Source organism: Pteropus medius, unplaced genomic scaffold (genome assembly GCF_902729225.1).
Source record: "Pteropus medius unplaced genomic scaffold, Ma_sr-lr_union100, whole genome shotgun sequence".
Lineage (NCBI taxonomy): Eukaryota > Metazoa > Chordata > Mammalia > Chiroptera > Pteropodidae > Pteropus > Pteropus medius.
The window spans coordinates 97,627-119,582 of record NW_024349222.1 but is presented as its reverse complement, the minus strand read 5'-3'; the positions used below and the strand labels follow the sequence as shown (position 1 = coordinate 119,582).

At 37.3% G+C, this 21,956-nt stretch overlaps 1 protein-coding gene across 1 annotated transcript in view; it reads right to left on the bottom strand.

Annotated features, from left to right (window-relative positions):
• The window catches only part of LOC120617128 (procathepsin L-like), a 56,354-nt gene that overhangs the window by 6,333 nt on the left and 28,065 nt on the right, over positions 1 to 21,956 (bottom strand). The window contains 4 exon segments of the mRNA XM_039880724.1: positions 12,756 to 12,982; positions 13,166 to 13,270; positions 13,273 to 13,307; positions 13,402 to 13,472. Of these exon segments, the coding sequence (XP_039736658.1) occupies positions 12,756 to 12,982; positions 13,166 to 13,270; positions 13,273 to 13,307; positions 13,402 to 13,472 (438 nt within the window).

Here is a 21,956-nt window from a genome sequence, read left to right as displayed (position 1 = left end):
TTTTTTTAAAATGAGTAAACACTGACATAAAGTTGTAATTTTATCTTGTATTAATTTGCTTTCAATCACTGCTTCTCAATACTTTCTGAGCACAGAGCTTATGACTTTTTAAAATTATGGACACTATGAAGTTGTTCTACTGAATCGTGAGATTCATATTTTTGAAGTTAAAGTATGCCTCACACCTCTGTCCAATAACAACTCTCATTTCAGAGCACTTTCTTTATGCCACTGTGCCAAGCAATACATACATCTCATTTTATCCCCCAAACTGCCCTGTAAGTTAAATACCATTATTTTGTCAACTTTACAAATGAGGAGAGTGATGATTTAAAAGTCAGAGTAACTACCTGAGATCACACATCTTGTAAAAAAGAGAACTGGTATTGGAACCATTGATTCTAATGTTAAAGCTCTCCCCGAGCCCTGAAGTGTTCAATGCTTTTAGAAATTCTGAGATGAAAATGTCTGCAAAGGGTCTGGAGAAAGCATGGATGTGTGTGCATGTGCATGCCTGTGTGTGTGTGTCTTTTCTCAATCTAGTCCCATGCTTCTGTGTTATAAAGAAAAGTACAATAAAAACGGAGGTCACTACAAAGAGGTTGAACTGAACAGGTATACCACTCTATAGTACATGTTATTATCTGTACCTATGATTAGGCATTCCAACACTCAATATAATGATTTTTCCGGAGGACTGGTGGATGTGTGTGTGTGTGTGTGTGTGTGAAGAGAGAGAGAGTATATATATATATATGGAAGGAGGAAGAGTATGGGAGAGAGGAGAGAGGGAGGGAGGGAGAGGGAGATTGATTTGAGGAAAAGACTTAGGGTGTAGTCCTCAAGGTGAACTGTCAACTTAAGAGCAATTCTAGCTCAGTTTGCCTTTTAGATCTAAAAACATAACTTCAGGTATCAATACTAATAAAATATATTTCAATCTTATTGAGATTTAAAAGCATAAAGGATAAATTCACTGAAGTACAAAATTTTAGGCATAAATTCATTGTTCTAATGTAACAGAGCAATATGATAAAAAGTACCAGCCATGCTTACATTCGTCAGTTTTTCTTTGTATACATTTATGTTTTTCTTTTTCAATTACACCATTATTACCAGGCGGAAGGAAGCACTTGCTACCCATTGCTCTTCCTCTGCCAATTTTATTTGGTGCCCATGACTTAAAACCCTAATAAATCTGAAGATAGATAAACAAAGGGTTAGGGACACAGAAGCATGGGAGTAGATTGAGAAAAGACACACACACAATCCTGCTTTCTAAGGAAGTTGAACTGTTAGAGCCTGGACCCAAATGCAGATGTGCACCTGCACATTAAAGACATAGATAGACTAGGAACTCACCTAGAACTGGCCTTCTCAGAGTCTCCATTGTGCAATGTGATCAGATAGTCACATTATCAGAAACACTGCTTTAAAGGCAATCCAACATGAACCCTCAGGATGACACTGTGAGGGTTCTAAGATGAACAGTAAACAGATCCTCCTTCAAGAGTCTCCTAGAGAAATAATATGTTCACAACCACCAGAATCTAGGTAGAAAGTGGTAAGTACTATAAAGAAGACAGGTATAAAAGGTTATGGGCCTTCAAAAGAAAGATTGTTGCCACTTAGGGGAATTAGGGAAAGGTGATATGGAGGCAGCAGAAGAGGTCAAATAAAGCAACAGTACATGAGCAATTCCTTCAGCAAGGAAAAAATGATGAAGTCAGGTTGGCTGAAGTGAATAATGAACAAAGGAGAATGAGAAATAATGTTGGAAAGAGGGCTTAGGCATTCCTGTAGCTCAGAGACTCCAAATAGCTTATACCTGTGGGATTCCAGCCTGCTCCTGACCACCTGCTCTACAGAATTTAGACCTGCTTTGCCAGTCCATTTGTATATACCAATTTCTTGTAATAAATCCCTGTGCATATACACAAGTACATAAACTACATACACACACACACACACACGCACGCACATGCACACACACATACACATAATCTCTTACTGGTTTTGTTTCTCTGGTTAAACCCTGAATGATATGAGCATTAAAAAATAATTTGAATATATTATATATATTATACTAAATATATATTATACTAAATCTAATACACTATATATAAATATCTATGTTCTGATTTGTTTTGCCATATTCAGTCAGTATGCCAGGTTTTAGAAAGCTGAGTTTAGAATTTTCTTCAATCCATTTCTTTAAAGCATGACAATGAAAAGCAATTATCAGTTAAACACTATTTGTATACCGTTTGTATTAATTCAATATTGAAATATATACAAGAAGGGAACTTTTAGTTACTTTGCAGACAGTTTGCAGATGAACAAACCTGAGGCAAAAAAAAAGCATCTATGCAATAATAAACTATAAAAGTATAAATCTTTGTAATAAGATATAGTTTAATCTCAGATATTTTTAAGCAAAGTTCAGGATAGTGAGTGTGTAGAACTAATAAATTTAGCAAGATCTCAGGATACAAGATATTAAAAAATTAATACTTAAGTATAAGTCTAACAAAACATGTGCAAAATCTGTAGGCTGAAAATGACAAAACACTGATAAAAGGAACCAAAGAAGATGTGATAGGTGACCTCTAAGGTATCCCCCTGGTGTTCAAACCCTTGTGTAATCCCCACCCCTCAAGTGTTCACTCTGAACTTATTCACTTGCTTCTAATGAATAAAATACGGTAGACATGATGGGATATCACTTCCAAGTTGTTGTTATAAAATGACCGTAACCTCCATGTCAAGCACTCTCTCTCAGTCTCTCTTGGATCACCCACACTAGAGGAAGCCAGCTGCAATGTTGTAAGGCAGCCCCGTGAAGGAGCCCACACCAGTGAGCTTAGAAGCACGTTTTCTGAGGCCCGCCCAAAGTCGTGAAAGTGAGGCTGGAAGCTGATCTTCCCAAGTCAAGCCTTGAGATGACTGCAACCATGACCAACACTTTGTCTGCAGCCTCCTGACAAACTCTGAGCCAGATACAACTAGTGAAGTTTTTTCCAGATGCTCGACCCATAGATATTATAAGATAATAAGATGTTTGTTGTTTCCTGCCAATGAGTTTTGGGGTAATTTGTTATCAGCAATAGATAACTAATACAGAATAAATGAAGAGATATACTATGGTCATGGATTTGAAGACTCAATATTGTTATGATGTCATTTCACCCCGTTTTAACTATAGATTCAGTGCAATCCCAAATGAAATTCCAGCAGACGTTTTCATAGTTATGATTGAGCTGATTCTAAAATATAAATAGGAAAGCAAAGAAAGCTGGCTAAAACAATTTTTAAGAACTCACACAACCTGATTTTAAGACTTCAATAAAGTTACATTAATGAAGACAGTGTGGATGGATGAAAGGATAGATGTATAGATGAGTGAAACAGAATAGAGAATCCAGAAATAGATCCATAAATACAGTCAACTGATTTCTGAAAAAGCTAAAGGCAACTCAATGGAGAAAGGATAGTCTTCCTCGCACAGTTCTGGAACAACTGGATGTCCACATACAAAAAGGAAAAAAGCACATCAACTCAGACCTCAAAATGGATTGTAGATGTAAATGTAAAATATAAAACTATAAAATTTCTAAAAGATACCATGCAGAAATTCTTTGTGATCTTAGATAAACAAAGGAAGCTTAGATACAATACCAAAAGCAGAATCCACAAAAGGAAAAAATAGTTTAACTGGACTTTGTCAAAAGTTTAAATTTTCAATCTATAAAAGATTCTATAAGATAATGAAAAGACCAGAAAAAAATATTTGCAATTCACATTTCTGACAGAAGACTTTCTGTCAGAGTATATAAAAAAAACTCTCAAAAACTCAGCAATGACATGAGAAACAAAAATCCAGTTAAACTCAATTTTAAAATGGCGAAAAATACAAACAGACACTTCACCAAAGAAGATATAGAGTTAGCTAATAAGTGTATGAAAAAATGGTCAGCTGTATTAGTCATTAGTGAAATGCAAATTAAAACCCTTGTGAGATCACTATGTACCCACAGAAAGGCTAAATTTTATAAAATTGATGAAAAGAATTAAAAAATGTGAAGTAATTGCTCTATAATATAATAAAAATTATTTTGTTATAATTTATTATTATAAACAGGAATGATTAAGACAGTGATGTATTAGTGTCAAGATAAACAACCAGGTAATCAGAACAGAATAGAGAGCCCAGAAACAGACCCACACATACATATATGGAAGTTTGATGGCAGAATAGGGAGGAAAGGACAATCTTTTTAATAAAATGATACGGAGTCAATTTTCTATCCACAAGTGCTCTGGTTTTCACAGAAAGAATGGTTCTAGTCTCTGGGTTTAAGCGGTTCTCCCATCTCAAGATTAAGCAGCAGCCTTTGAGTTTAAGATTCCAGTTGCTGGATCCATGGAAACACTATCTGATTCCTGCAACTTTTCTGCAAAGGGGGAAGGTTTTATAAATGACTTATAAATACTAGAAATTTAGAATTTATAAAAGCTACACTGTGACTTTGAACTATAGTTCAAATAGTTAATCTCGTCATCTTTGACCAGAATTTTATGAGTAATAACAACCAATTTAATGCATACATTAAATATGCATATTTTTCAATAGCAGCACATCAACGGGTTACACACATATATAGTAAATACTTTGCTATAGGCCAAAAAAATAATTACTAATATTAATTATCTTTAAGAAAAAGAATTTGAGAGAGGGAAAAGACAATTTTCATTTAATATCTTCTTATATTTTTCTTAACATGAGGGATAAGGAATTATGGGCCATTTTGGTTTTCTTCTTTATATAGAAGTATATATAAATTATAGTCTTTTGATGTCATTAAAACATGTTTTTTGTGTTTTTAAACCTTTATAAAATTCCTAAAAGTTAAACCTAAAAAAACGCTCCTATCTATTGACTATTTCTATGGTGTGCATCCTTTGCAAATCCTACTATTTTCTCTTCTTCAAAATAAACAATATCGTGAGCAGCAGATTCTTTCCATAAGTCCCAGATTTCACTGGAGCTTAATAGTCCTGTCATCTATAATATCTTCTTAAGCCCTGGACAACTCACTGAGCATTACCATATGCTAAGAGTAATAGTATACAAGTGTGTTGCCACTGGAGTCACCCGGCTCCCATGACTTTCTCCTCTGGAAACACCATCTACCTTCAAGTCTCCAAGTGAAATCTTGCTCAATTTCATCAAATCCTGATGCTCGGACATTATTGAAGAAATCTTTCAAGGCAGGGGTCCCCAACCCCAGGACACAGACAGGTATCTGTCTGTGGCTTATTAGGAACAGGGTTGCACAGCAGGAAGTGAATGGCAGGCCAGTGAGCAAAGCTTCATCTGCTCCCCAGTGCTAGCATCACCGCCTCAGCTCCCCGTCAGATCATCAGGCATTAGATTTTCATAGGAGCACTGGTCCCTGGTGCCAAAAAGTTGGGGACGGCTGTTTCAAGTAACCCAAAGCATCTTTCATTCGTGCATGCTCACTGATAATGAAGGCATCATTATATTTCTATTTAAAATGAAAAATGTGTCTCAATGCGTTTCTAATGTCTAGTGCATTTTCTGTACTTAAAGTCAATTACTGTACTTAGCACAGAATTAATTTGAAGAATACTTTTCTCAGATCTATTCCAACTTAGTTTTTTTTAAATGAAAGGTCCTAATGGTACTGTAATAAACCTTTGAATCAAATACTGTTTTTAAAAATTTTCAATTAGCTAGAATCATTAATTAATTAAGGTCACTTTGAATTCTGGAATTCTACCTTGGAAGAGAAGAGAAAATTACAAGAAAAAAGAAAGCAAATCAAGTTCCACATCAACCCGCCTCATAATTCATTCAGTTTAATCTCTTATACATCTAAAACCAACACCGAGATGTAATTGCACCTGTTTAGAATGATGGCACTGACCATCTATACTAAATATTAGGTTAAGTTCATTAAAATTCTATAAATGCATACTGATTGAGTGCATTTTAAAATATTTTTATCTCCCTCATATTTATATGGCTTTATCAAAGGTAAGAAAACATATGCTTCAGGATATGCCAACAGAAGCCACTTACTGAACTTTAAAGACAGCTGTCACCGGTTATATAGTTACAATAACATCAATCATCACCCAGTTTTTTCTAATCATGTCAATCATGGAAATGCTGGAGGCACAGTTTAGAACCCTCCGCCTTTGTTTCTGTCCTGTTCCCTCTAGTGTTAAGTTTCAGAATGCAGACTAAGAAGATGATGAATACGATAACTTTTTAATTTTGTTTCATAAGAACCTCCTGGAAAGTTCCTGAGAGCTGTTGGGAATAGAATGAAAAGTTAGTGTTTTCTCAGCTGCCACAGTGCAGCTCCAAGTAGGCGCTACAACTAAAATATGCCTTTCCAAAGAAAGAACATACCCACAAATGTGAAGTGTACATAAGCAGTGCTTTACGAATCCTGCTCTCTTCATCTTTGTCTGGCATCTGTAACACTTTTTCTGAACTACGACAATACATCGTTCATATTTCTGTGTTCCAAAAGCCTTGTTTTAAATTTGAGGTAAATTTTCTGGGTTGGGGCGGGGGGCAGTTTTTCATTGTGCCACATGGTGAGTCATTGAAAGTTCTAAGCATGCTTCACCTTCTAATTTCTTTCCTTCTCTCTGTACATGGACTAGCCCTCCTAAAATAGTCTCAGTTTTCAGCAGTCCAAGCTCCGTGCACAATGCTGGGAATAAAAGGATGAGGAAGACACAGCCCTGTTCTCAAGTAGCTCAGTCTGTGAATTACTCTATCAGTTTTACAGGGCTGCTCAGGAAGAGCACAGTACAATAAAAGTCACAGGCAAGAACTATATTTCTGCGTTGTTGTTCTTTTTAAATAAGAGGAACAAAGAAGGCTACCCAGACAAGTGGCATTGACATGCTTCTTTCCCGGCTCCGACTGCAAACAGAGGGGGCCAGCCATAAACTAGGTGAATCAATAAGTATTTACTGAACTTGGGTAGGTGTGAAAATAAGATAAGCAGTCTGGAAATGAGCAGTTGACAGAATCTGGACTGGTGAAAAAGTGGAGGTAGAGTATTAGAGGTGGAAGGAATAAGAAGAAAGGAGACACGCCTCTCCACCTCTCTGCCGTCTCCCCAAGGCAGACAACATCATAATGTTCCTGGATAACATGATGCTTCCTAACGTCTCCTGGCTCCTCGCTTTATTCCCTCCAATTTATCCCCCACTCAGCAGCTAGAGGGAGTTTCCCAAATTGAAGATGAGAAATGATACTTCCTCACTGCTTAAAAGCCTCCAGCAGATTCCTCCAGCCAAATTCCTGCCCTGGCTCACACACAGGGTCCTCTATGATCTAGCCTCTGCCTGCTTCTGATTCTCATCTCTAGATGCTCCCTTCCTGTATTTTACAGGACTAATGGAAGTCCCTAAACTCGCTCTACTCTCCTGGCCTTTGTACATTCTGTTCCCTCTGCCTAAGAATTCAAGTAAGGAAGGAATGGAAAGTAAAATGGGAAAGAGAAGTAGAACCACATTGTGCAGACAGGGCTCAGACTGTCAAGTCAGAGGCTTAGAGAGCTTTGCTTCTAAGACAAAGGGATTCAAACAGGATATCAATATGGTAAAACTGGTGTTTCAAGATTAACCCAGTAATAGGGTTGGATGAAAAAGAGAGTGGAGGTAAGCAAACTAGCTATAAAGCTGTTAGAATAAGTCTTAAATCAAGCTGTGAAAGAAAAGGAAAGAGAAAAAGCAAATTAAGTGTGAGAGAAGGCAAGACACCATGAGATCTCTTACAGATATCACAAATTCAACATCTCCTAAATTCACTGTGTACCCGCTAAAGATGCTCCTACTTTTGGAACCAGTACCACCTACTGGATAAGGACAGTCCGTTTTCTCATCCTTCTCCTTCTTCTTATTTACCAATTCTTTAATTTTTTTCAATGGGATACTTCTGAATATGTTACCTCATGGAAAGGATGAAAGTTTATTACAAAAAAGCTGAAATACAGCAAAATGAAACTACCTGGGTCAGCCCTCTCAGATAGGACAAATTGAAATCTTGAAATTCTGCTCATATATCTCTTGCTCGGGGTCTTCCCTGACCCCCTGAGGGCACCATGTCCCCACATATTGCTCTGATTGTATCCCCCTGCTCCCTAATTAGAGCCCTCACTAAAGCAGCAGTGGCAGTGGATGGGTGTCATGCTTTGATTATGTCAGCCCCACAGGGAGGGACTACGATTATTTGCTTCTTTTGTCCCAAACAGCACAGCAATAAATGAAAAAAAAAAAAAACCTTAAATATATAAACTATGAACTTTTTAAATGTAATATTGGGAAGATGGAGCAGCTCTTTGTAATATTTTTACTTTTTTAACTCATTTATAAAAAGAGATGATCTTGAACATTTGCAAAAGTCAGTGTTTAAAGTGAAGCAACTTTACACACACACATATCACTACTGATATTTGCTCTTTAAAATGCAAGAATTTTTTTTTGCTTTGTAGACTTTTTTATAAGTCTAAAGGGAAGTAGATTTAGAAAACACAACCAGTTTTAATTTCTATAGGAAAACACACAAATGTGACTTAATTATCATTAATGTGTTCTTCCATCATAAAATGTTGAAACAAACAGGAAAGAATCTAATAGCTTCTGATTTGTAACTATACTTTGGTGATGAGGATAGGAATACATATGCTGCTTTGAATGGAGGTTTCTTAACTCTTCTGAGTCCTTTCCCTCTCCTATAAGATACCCAAGGTTTTAACTACACACCCACATAACAAAATTTCTCTTCATAATATTCTGAATCACTTGTTTCTTTTGTTAATTAAATATGATAAAAATTATGAAGCTATATGGGATATGGGAAATAGTAAGATTATGCTATAGACAAGACACTCGTAATAATTAAAATTTGTTTTCAGCTTTATTTATTAGATGTCTATTGGCTCATTTTACAAATACTTTTATGATAAATGCAATTTGAAACATTTCACAAGTTTAAATAAATATAAATGTCTTTGAAATATATAGACACTTTTAATATCTGTTTAATTGTTTGGACATTTGAGAGATCTTCACACCTCCATTTATATCAGCACCTAGGCAATTTCTTAGAGTTGGGCTGGCCTGTCATGGTGAAGCAAGATGACAATCACAAAAGAGTTTTTTCTGGTGGATTTTCTAAGATGAATTGTGACATTTTTTATTTTCCAAAGATGGCTACAATCATATCTACCATGTCACATGGTCTTCTTCTAAATGAACTTGCCTCTCCCCATCACAAGGTGGACTCTCAGCTCCCCACCCTGGGAACGTGGGCTGTCCTTAGTGACATCCTCCGAATACAATGCAGCAACTTTGATTTCACTGGGGATGGAGGCAAGGTCATAAGAAGCCTTGCAGTTCCTTGCTGGGTGTTCTGACACACTGTCTCTAGGGACGTTCCTCTCAGAGCTAGTCTTCGTGCTGTGGGAGCCCAAGCCATGGAGGATCCCATGTGGGTGCTCTAGTCAGCAGCTCAGGCTGAAGGCCCAGCCCACATCAGCATCTAGGATGCCATGTGACTGAGCTCACTTGGATAGGAGTCCAGTCAGATCTACAGATGATTCTAGCAAGCATGACAGATTCTAAGGGAAAACTATGCAGCTAAGCCCAGTGAGTAAATGGGAAAGAGATTTTCTTTCAAGTTATTACCTTTCCAGGTGTTTACTTTACAGTAATAGATAACCAGAATAATCTTTTCAACTGTACTTCCCAGTGGTTCCCCTGTTTCTTAAAAACCCACATGTGGACACAGCCTCATCTCTCTCAACTCACTTCCTACCTTCTGTAAAGGCACTTTCTCTTTCCTTAGAGATTCTGATTGCAAGTTTCTGGTCAGACACTCCTCTTTTATCCTGTCTTACTGACTAGCTCCTCTGAATTCATGTCAGATTTCTCTTCCAGCTGATGTTCTCAGCTACCCCCTTGTCCCTAACAGCACCAGCTCCTCTTTGAGGTTGTGAATGTTTTTTTCCACAAGGTGATAATTAGGACATAGTGGGAGTGACATCGATTCCAGTTGTTTCAATATAGGTCCCAATGGGCAGAAGGGGTTCAGTTCGAGAGCCTCTCAAATCTTCCTGTGACTGCTCTTAGTAGTTGATAGTACTCTCACAGAACCCACAGACTTTCACTCAAAACAAAACATTTGTCATTTTAGGCGAAAAAGTTGGCTGTTTCAACACCTACCAGAGAAGGTCATGCATGCTGAAGGTCTAGCATGGTATATGGTCCAGGACAGATAGACTTGACCAGGGGCTGCTGAAAGACCTGTGGGCTGAGATTCCAGTTGTCTTCCGTTTCATGTCCTCATAAGGAATTATGAGGTCTAATAACTAAATTCTCCCACCTACTCTATATTTCCTTGAGTGGGAACATGTGAATTTTAATCACACAAACAGCAAATGGAAATATGTGCTTCTTTAGCTTGCAAAACATATATTTTTAAAAATAAATTCAGGGATTAGGTAGCTAGGTGTAACTTAGACCTCAGACCACCACTTTCGATGCTCTCACTTGTCTTCCACCTCTGAGGCCACAGCACTGCATGAAGCCCAGCCTCAAATCCAAGAGCTTATCCTTCACCCCTTATGGACCCAAAGACAAACATTCTTGGTGATCCACTATGTCTGATCCTTCCTCGACTGCAAGGTAGCCACATGGTTTTCATTAGCAGTTGGGGAAGATGAACCAGAAGCTGGCTCAGTGACATTCTTCCTGTAATTCAGCTAGGTTGTAACCATCTTGTGTGAAATGATCATGACCTCTCAGGCCCCTTTCAAGTTTGGAAATTGTGTGTGTTCACTTTTCTAAAATATAAATTTGTTCTTATTAAAATAATTTACCTTTGTCCTTATAGATCGTTTGTCAAATTTTGCTCCATTCAAGGGTTGGATCATGCACAGCCAATGGGCAACTGACAAAAGATCTGCATATTTATAACTAGACAAGCCAGAAGGCCACTCAGTCATTCTCTTAATGGACCACTGGCACACTCAGTTATGTCTTTAGGGACCAGTTACATTTTTGTCTCTACAAAAAAGTTAACGTATTAAAAACAAAAAGAATCCCACCTCTGCATATGAAATTGAGTCTTATTATTAAAGGTAACGTTTTATACTTCCTTTTACAACATGAAAATTTAAAAGTTACTAGGCAAGTCAATTATACAAAGCTGTTTACAAAAGTAATTAAAGAAGTGATAACATTTTACCAGTGTAAAATGTCACAGAATTCAAATCACAACTTAGATCTTCAATGATTCATGGTTTTTTTTTATCTCACACAATAAGATCTGGTCAGTTTTAAGATAAAATTTCTCCTCTGGATACTCTTCTAAATAAAGTCGTCTCCCACAATGGGATAGCTGGCATTGGTGGTGATTGCACACATTTGTCTCAATCTTTGACCATCTTTATGTAGCCATTCATGTTTCATGCTGTTCCCCAGTTGAAAGAAGAGGATTTTTCATCTTATACAAAGAATCAGACACATTTGTCTTTGTTAACATTAACACCTGATACTTAAACAGTTCGCCAGAGGACAAGACAGATTCAGAAAGATGCAGGAGAGGCAGTTCTTGTTCTTGGTTGAGTTCTAAACCTACATGTAACTTCTATGCCTAAGCCTTTCACAGAACTGCAAACTTAGACACAGAAAAAAGAAGCTGTTGGAGCCACATGTATTTCAGAATGAAGAAAATTTTCAAGTTTAGAAATGCAATGATACCAAAACAATATCAATACACTAGCAAGCTTGAGACAGTATCTTTATGTTATTGTCAAATATGTATATGTCTGTGTTTACCCTACGTGGGATAGACTTCTGGGGCTGTAAAGGGTGTTTAAGAGTTTGAGGACCAGTATTCACATACTGATTCTAAAAAGAATTCACTTTTCAATTTCAAATATAAGTAATTTTGGTATTTTATACCCATTCTTGACAATCCAATATTTATTGTTATCTGATTCCGCTGCTTCAAAGCCTGGATCAAAGAATGCCATGATCCAGGTCTTCACTGCTGCAGTCTGGATCATAATGAATGCCTGAGAAAGTAAGAGTCAATGCTAGGGTGAGGTCCTCCTGCAAATGACACATGATGGGAATGCAGGCTATCAACCACGGTAAGAGAAGCATCCCAAAATTCATTTAAATGACACAAATCCAGATAAGATAAAAACAAATCTTTTTTTAAAATCTAGGCTAGGAATTTAGGCCTCATCTAATACTAGGAGAAATACAAACTGGCACAATCTCTTCTGTAAACACTGTGTCAAGAGTCATAAATGACCACTCCCTGAAACCTTGAAACCTTGAAACCAGTTTAATGGTTTCTCGATCAGGTTTGTTATAAAACATCTCAGGAGGTGGAATGCTATTGGGTGTTTCTACCTAGATGAATTAGAACTGTGTGTAGACTATATATATATATATATATATATATATATATATATATATATATATATATATATCCATGTAACACAGAAATAGGAACAACTATATGTTAACCATCTAAATGGAGAACTGTACAAGACTAATGTATTTTAAGGACAGTTTGCACATATAGATTACAATCCAAATTATAAATTATAAATATGGGATCTGTTTTCTATACAGTTTTCAAAACTCAAAAGCAGAGCCAGAATGATAAGATATGTAGTGCCTTTTACCCTTGCGAGATACGGATTGGATTCCTCTGAGTCCAGGCCTCCATTGTCCTCAACATACTGGAAGGCTTTATCCACTAGGCCACCATTGCAGCCTTCATTGCCTGAAGAGCAAGAGCAGTCCACAAGGTTCTGCTCATTCAGTGAAATAAATTTGCCAGTTTTCTGGAACATTTGTCCTTCAAGGGTACCAGTTGCACTAAAAGCCCAACAAGAGCCACACTGGCCCTAAAAAACAAAATTTAAAAGAGTTCAGTCTACAAAACAAATAGCAAGATTTTGTAACAGCTGGTATATCTGAAAACTCTTAAAAATAGTTCACTGCCTATTGTTTCACAGTCTACCATATCAAGGACGGCAACTCCTTTATGGCTTTATTCTTTTAGAGTGATCTGCTGAATACTGTTACTGCTGATCCTTCACAGGAGTTACGTACCCTGTCTGTCTCCAGTCCACAGATGGGGGAATCTCAGCAAAGACAGGTTCTCAAAACACTTCCCCCTTTCTGTGTTTCTGGATTTGAGGCCATTCATCACCTGCCTATATTTATCACAAGTTTTCAAGGAAAAAGGAAATAGAGTGTCGTATAGCAAGAGATTATTTTAGTAAAATACTGAGGAGAGGAAGCACAAAAAATTAAGCCTCCCATGCCATATCCTCATGCCACATGGCATTCATTGCCATGGTGAAGCTATGTTCCTGATTGTACAGTTCAATCACCTTTTTCTATGCATATTTTCAATTCTTATGATAAAAATGGAATCATAGTTCATATGGAGATATAAACTATTTTCGACTTAAGATTAAATTGATAAACATTCTAGAGTGCAATCAGAGCCATTATTCTTCTACTGTGGTGATATGTACATAACATTAAAATGTCTGCTTTAAGCATTTTTAAATGTACAGTACTGGCATTAAGTCTAGTCACCATTAGTGTGCAACCATCACCGCCATCCATCTTTAGAATGTCTTAATCTTCCCAGACCAAAACTCGTCCCCATTAGGCAGTAACTCTGCATTCCTCCCTCCCCCAGTCCCTGGCAACCACCATTCTCTCGTCTATCTCTATGAATTTGACTATTCTGGCTACTTCACATAAGAGGAATCATGTGATATTTGTCCTTTATTACCAGACTATTTTACTTAGTATATTTTCAAGGTTCAGCCATATTGTAGCATCTGTCAGTTTCCTTTTTTAAAAGTGAATAATATTCCATTGTATTAATGTAACATGTTTTGTATCTCCAGTCATCCCTAGATGAATATACAGGCTATTTCCACATTTGGTTATTTTTAATAATGCTGCTGTCCACAGAGTTGTAAAATTATATGAGTTCTAGTTTTCAATTCCTAGAAGTGGAATTGCTTAATAGTAATTCTATGTTTAATTATTTTCTATGTTTCCCACAGTGGCTATACCATTTTACATTTCTACCAGCATTGTACAGAGTTCCAACCTGACAGGATTTGCAAACATTTTTTTCACACTCTGTGCCTTTTCATTAAGTGAATAGTCTTCTTGGATGAACGAAAGTTTTTAATTTTGATGGAGTCCAATTTATCTATTTTTTCTTTGGTTGCCTGTTCTTTTAGTGTCATATCCAAAAAAAAAATTAAAAAAAGTGCTATTAAATTCAATATCATGAGTGAGTCCTTTCCCTTTTGTTTTTATCTAAAGTTTTATAGTTTTGACTCTTAAGTTTGGGTCTTTGATCTATTTGATGTTAATTTTTGCATATGATGTAAGGAAAGGGTCCAACTTCATTCTTTTGCATGTGAATATGCAATTTTCCCAGCACCGTTTGTTGAAAAGGCCATTTTTTCCCTCTTGAAAGGTACCAGCAATCCCATACAATTTAAAAAATCAAATCATTAAAAATTTTTTTTAGGTTTTTGAAAAAATAGGAGCTCTTTTTCCCAAACACAAATAGAGGATGGAGCTCTCAGATGATTACAAAAATAACTGAAGGTTTTTAAATGACTGAAGGTTTAAAAAATGTTTTTTAAAATACATTATGAAATTCAACACATTCAATCATTCAAGAAACCTAAGTACATATTGTAACATATGGTTTTACAGTGGCCCTTGGGTCACAGCTCCATCAGATTGCACAGGGTGGGACCTTGCTACTGCATGACTACCTGCACATTAGGCAATCGCCTGACATGAGGCTGGGTGGCAGGTGCTGCTCCAGAGAATTACATCCTCTCTGTTTCTTGGTATGTGACACAATGCACTGGAGAAAGCCTGGACTCTTTTTATACCAAATGTGCTCCAAATCTAGAATGAAACCAAGAGATATATAAATGCCAGAGAAATATGAAAGAAGGCCATTTAAGCAAGAAATTATAACATCTAATTATACAAAATTTGTGAAATAATGTATTACAGAGACACCCCATGGCTAATGATTTTGTTCTTATTCCTGCTCTTTTCTCTCTCTCCCTCTTTTTTTTTTTTTTTTTGTATTATTTTTTCTGGCTTTAATGAAATATAATAGATAATTAGTAGCTCATATTTACATTGTACAATTCAATGAGTATTTTTTCAATTGTAGTTGACATACAATAATATACCAATTTCAGTTGTAGAGTATAGTGATCAGAGATCCACATAATTCACAAAGCGATCACCCCACTAAATCTACTACCCTTCTTTCCCCTTAAATATTTATTACATTAGTAATCATTTTCCCTATGCTATACACTATATCTCATGTCTATTCTGCAACTATCCATTTGTATCTCTTAAACCCTTTGCCATCCCCCAAACCCTCCTCCCATCTAGTAGCCCTCAAAATATTCTCTGTATCTATGAGTTTATTCCCACTTTTGTTGTTGTTGTTTTTGTTTATTTTGTTCTTTAGATTCCACATGTATGTGAAATCATGAGACATTTGTCTCTCTCTACCCGACTCATTTTATTCAGTGCAATACTGTCTAGGTCCATCCTCTTCCTTTTAGTCTGTGTGTGTCTTTTAATCTGAAGTGAGTTTCTTGTAGGCAGGCAGTTTATGTAGGGGTCTTGGTTTTTTTTATTCATTCAGCTACTCTATCTTTTGGTTGAAGCACTTAATTCTTTTCCATATGAAGTACTTGTTGAAAAGAATATAGTTATTACCATTCTTTATTCCTGTTTTTTTTTTAATTAGTTTGTTCTTTTTATACCTTAGATTCCACATATAAGTGAAATCATATAGTGTTTATCTTTCTCTGTCTGACTTAAATAGCTTCTAGGTCCATCAAAACAATATCTTCTTCCATCCCCTTCCTTTTAGTCTGTGTGTGTCTTTTAATCTGAAGTGAGTCTTTTGTATTTTTTCTTCTTAAAGAAGTCCCTCTAACATTTCCTGTAATACTGGCTTGGTGGTGATAACTTCCTTTAGCTTATTTTTCTCTTGGAAGCTCTTTATCTGTCCTTTAACTCTAAATGATAGCTTTGCTGGATAAAGTATCCTTGGTTGCAAATCCTTGGTCTTCATTCTGTTGAATATTTTTTGCCAAGTCCTTCCATCCTGCATAGTTTTTTGTTTTTTTTGTTTTTTTTTAGAAATCAGCTGCCAGTCTTATGGATGTTCCCTTAAAAGTAATTATCTGTTTTTCTCTTGCTGCTTTTAATATTCTTTCTTTGTATTTAACCTTTGGCATTTTAATTATGATGTGTCTTGGTGTGCGTCGATTTGAATCCCTGATTTTTGAGATTCTCTGAGCTTCCTGGGGTTTTATGTCCATTTCCTTCACCAGGTGAGGGAAGTTTTCCATCATTATTTCTTCAAACAGCTGTTCAACATCTTGATTTTCTTCAGTTACACCAATCTGACGGATAGTTGGGCCCTTAATAGTGTCCCATATGCTCCTTAAATTATTTTTATAGTGTTGGCATCTTATCTCTTGCCATTCTGATTGAGTGTCCTTGGCTCTCCTGTCCTCTAGATAGGGCATTTGATCCTTTTCTTTATTCACTTTGTTTATTCTTTTGTTTATTCCATTTAATATTCTTCTCATCTCAGATAATGTGTTCTTCATTTCAGACTGGTTCCCTTTTATAATTTCTATTTCCATTTTTATGTTTTTTTATCTCTTTGTTGAAGTTCTCACCGAATTTATCTACACTCCCCAAAAGTTCATTGAGCATCTTTGTAACCAGTGTTTTGAACTCTGCATCTGTTAGATTACTTGGCTCCATTATATCTGGATCTCTGTTCTGTTCTGTTCTCTGTTCTACTTCTTTGTCTTCCCATTTTGGCTGCCTGTCCATGACTGTTTCTATGTACTAAGCAAAGCTCCTAAGTCTCCCGGTCTTATTAGCAGGACTTGTGAAGTGGGTGTGCAGTGGCGCAGTCGTGAGAGGGGTTCAGCTGCAGGCCAAACTTAGCCCAAGCCTCTACCCCTCCTGGGCCACCTGTTAAGATTCAGCAAGCAATCCACAGATGCTGTGCTTATAGTTGCCTCAAGAGGCCACATCAGAAACTGAGGCCCACTGCTTCTACTAAGTCTAGGCACTGCTCAGCAAGGAGCACTTGACTCACTGAAGATATACCTGGATGTGGTAGGGCTGTGAGTTGGGGGAGGTGGGGTTTCAGGGAATCCTCTGGGCAGAGCGACCTCTGTTATCCAGTTTGATGACGTCAGGGCTATGGCGGCGCTGTTTGTGCACTGGGAGGTGGAAGGGCTCAACAGTGGAACAATGGATACTGCTGGCACTTCTGTACAGAGCAAGTCTTGCCTCGGTTCTCACAATGACAATGTCTCCCTAAAAGTCTTTGGTGCCTCCTGCGCATAGCTGAATTGGCACTGGTGCTCAGAACGAGCAGGTCTGTCACCGTGAGAATCCGTTCATGGACACAACCCCTTTAAGAGGTGTCTCCTGCTGCCGCAGCCTCCGTCTCAGCCACTCAAGACCGGACACCCCCACATCCTTGCCCCTCCTACCTTCTGCCATTTTAGGGTGATTTCTTGTATTTCTCCCTAGTTGTATGGCTTATTCATCTGGATCCCAGGCAATTTTCCTTGCTGCAGCTCCTTGTTTCTGTCACAACTTTGATTTGGTGACGAGAGGGATGAATAGAGCCTCTATCATCTACGCCAATTTTTTTCCTCCTCTCCATCTTTATTCCTGTTTTTGATACATGTTTTTTCTCTTAAAGAAGTCCCTCCAATATTTCCTGTAATACTGGCTTGGCGGTGATAAATTCCCTTGCTTATTTTTGTCTGGGAAGCTCTTTATCTGTTCCTGATAACTTTGTTGGATAAAGTATTCTTGGTTGTAGATCCTGGATTTTATCATGTTGAATATTTTGTGCCAAGCCTTTCTCTCAGAGATCAACACGAGATCAATGTATGCCCATGAGTGTTTTTCCAAGGAAGTGAGATAGGCGAAGCACAGATGAGTACGTGTATTGGGGGTATATGTGCCTACTTCCCAGTATATGAAACTTGGGCATGCCATGCAACCTCTCTCAGCTCCAGTTTCTTATTCTATAAAACAAGAATAATAAAAAAATTTGTTCTGAAGGGTAAGATGTGCTAATGCATAGAATGCATTAGCATTGGCACTGGGCAAGTTCTCAATAAATATATACTAATATAAAGATAGTGGTGACTGATGCTGCACTGGGGTGGATGAAAAGCAGAGAAACAAACTGAACATTTGTGTCCCTCCAAACTCATGTGATGAAATTCTAACCCCTAAGGTGATGGTATTATCAGGTGGGGTTTGGGGGAGGTAATTACTTCATGAGGGTGGAGCGCTCGTTAATGAGATTAGTGTCCTCATAAATGAGACCTAAGAAGCAATCACCTGGTTCAACAAGAAGAGCTGCAATGGCAGCAGCACAAGTATCATGGTCTCCAAAGCCTGTCTCCCTTGCAGGTTTGTAACATCATAATCATCTTCTACCATAAGTGAATATAAGGTGTGTAAGGTCATGTGGCCCTGACTCAAAATGTGTCCACTGGGCAGGAGTGCTTCCTGAAATATGAGGCAAGAGGGTAAAAATGGAAATTTTATGCGCACTCTATAGTTGAACTAGTTAAGAGCCAAATATTATTGAGTTCTTGAAGATTTGACACCAGATGTGTAGTATATATTCTGTGCCCTGTGGGTTAATCCTGAGCACTAAAAAAACCCTAGTGTAGTGCCTCTTAACCTGATGTCCACAAACCTCTTAATTCATGGATAGATTTCAGGAAGCCTGTATTAGTCAGGGTTCTTCAGAGAAACAAAACTAACATGTTTATATAGAGGGAAAAAGAGATTTATTATAAGGCATTGGCTTACGTGATTATGGAGGCAAAGAATTCCCAAGAACTACAGTCGTTCAGCTGGAGACCCAGGAGAATTGATGGTGTAATTTTCCATCCAAGAGCTGGTAGATTTCAGGTCCAGGGGGAGCCAGTGTTTCAGTCTGAATCCAAAGGCAAGAAAAGACCAAAGTTCCAGCTAGTAGGCAGTGAGGCAGGAATAGTTCCCCTTACTCAAAGTGGATCAGCCTTTTGGTTCTGCTCAGAATTCAACTGATTAGTGGAGGGCTGCCCACACTAGGGAGGGCTATCAGCTTTGCTCAATGCACCAATACAAACATTAATATCAACCCAAAGCACCTCACAGACACACTCAGAATGTTTGACCAAATCTCTGAGTACTCTGAGTACTCAGTCAAGTTGGCACATAAAATTCATCATGATGAGTCCACCCCTTGTGACTATACACATCTCCTCAAATCACATTTACTCTCCAAATTAAAATAATAACTAGGTCATAATTCTGCCTAATATGATGTAACTATTCTGATACAACTAATGACAGACAAACCCCTTCCCCAGAAGAGCAATAAGACTTTTGAGTGATATTTATTCTTCTCCTTGATATCCCATTACTTAAATATTATGATGTAAAATCAACAATACCTAAATATTGTGATACAAAGTCAATACTTCTCATGTTACATGATAAGGGAATAAAAGAAGGAAAGAAAACAAAAATATTTTATGCATACACACTGACAAACATATTCATAACAAAATAAGGAGGAAATGCTCATGATAATTACAATTCTCACTGGTCACATGGTCATACAAAGCTGGTGTTTATAACTACTTTCTTCCACTACCTATTCTGTATTCCCTTTGTCTTCAGCAAACTTCTCAGCTAGTTGTACTTCTTTACCTGGTGCAATGACCCAAACCTCTATTGCTGAACAGTCTAGGCCATTACTAGTTCTGCCTGGATTGGGATGTTGTTATTTTTCATAGACCTTGATCATCCTAAGTAATCTTTTATATTCCAAGCATATTCCTCCTTACATCCATTTAGAGTAGCAGTCCAATTTCACCTTAGCAGTGAGAATAAATCACCCAGTCAGCATTATAACTTCCTTTTTTGCTGGTTGACTTAGAGGCATGGGAGACCCAAAGGGTGAGCAGACACTCAGGACATCAAAACAGATGGACAAGGACATTGATCATGAAAAACTGATTCATAGGTGTTGACAATTCAAAGAATTTTTCAAATAAGTCACTGATATGAAAACTTGACATATCAGAAAATCCTATACCTTATATATGGAGAAAAAATCACATGACTTGATACAGCTTCTTCAGATTTAAAAACAATCCTAAAAATTTCTATGGCATTATCAATAAAGAGTTTTGAAAATGTTTTCTCAACTATCAGTAACTATAACTAATAATTATTGTCTCTCATGGTGTTAAGATTGAATTTTCATTCTTGCTCAAAGAGTGATAATCTAAAAGCTGTTATATATGTACCATAAAAAAATAGTAAAAATGTATGAGTCAAGAGTTAATTAATAAAATAATGTCTTTCTGGGAAAAAGTAAACCAGACAGAGGCCAATACGAATGCAATATTTTGCTCAGCAAGAAATGCTTCTCTCTTTGGATTTTAATTGTCATGTGACAAAAGCCAAAGGAAAAAAAAAAGTTTCATGTCCAATCCAAAATACAGGAAAAAGTGAATCAAAATGTTTATCCCAGTTTTATATATAATAAGGAAAAATGCCTGGATGTTTCATGATTGGGAACAGTTAAGTCAATTGGAATAAGACAACACTGTCATAGTGTTATGCAGCCTTTAAAACTGATGTTTCTAAAGAGTTTCTAATAGCATGTAAAAATAGCTGCCATAATATTAGGTTAAAAGAAAACGAGATATAAAAGTGTACATTTTGCATGATTATAGTTACATTAAAATGTGTTAGAAAAAATAGCCAAAGGGATAAAAACTCTCAGTGCATCAAATTGCTCAGAAAGCAAAGGGTATTGCCTGAGGCCAGGGGAGGGCTGGCCTGAGGGCTGTGGTTTGCTGACTTGCAGCCCAGAGGCAGGAACAGGACTGTCAGCAATAAATGCCTGGCTTCTCCTTCCCCTGCGAGTCTTAGTCACAGAGTCACATGATTTTAGAAGAGGCAGTACTGTCCTCCTTCTAGGGTGACTGCCCTTGCATTCTTGGAAGACAGAAAGATCATCACGGGTGTTGGCTGTGACACAACCTGAGGGCTCTGCAGAACCCTGTGAAGCTCACACAGGGGCGGGGATATGACATGGAGGTGTGGGGAAAAGAATGTTCTCATGATGCTCTGTTAGTCACCCTGCTTGTGGGAAAAAGGAGCTCATGGCTGAATGGATGACAATCAAGGCTCCCAGCCAGAAGAACAGATTCTCTTTATGTCCTGACTCTCCCTCACTTCAGAAAACTCAGACACACATATGCACACACTTATACACAATACACATACCATGCACGTACACATGTACAGATACAACTGATATCCAGTACACACACTACATACACTTAAATACACACATACAAATATACACACATACACACACACAATCTTATCCACGTATATATACACATATGCTTACACATGGGCACACATGCACACAGTTATACATATGCACTTGCACACACACAGGACACACACATATACACATATACTTACACTCATATATGTATACACATATTCACAAATGAACAATATGCATGTGAACTTACACAATACACATGCATTTGTTTGTATACTCATGACAAACACATACACATGAAGGGGGTCTAATGAGACTCCCCAAGATGTGCCACTTTGGCATGTGGTTTATTTTGACCTAAAGACAATCAAGACCCCACAGATTCAAGAAAAATTCTTACTTCTCCCTCAACTACCTAAAAGTATTTAGTTAG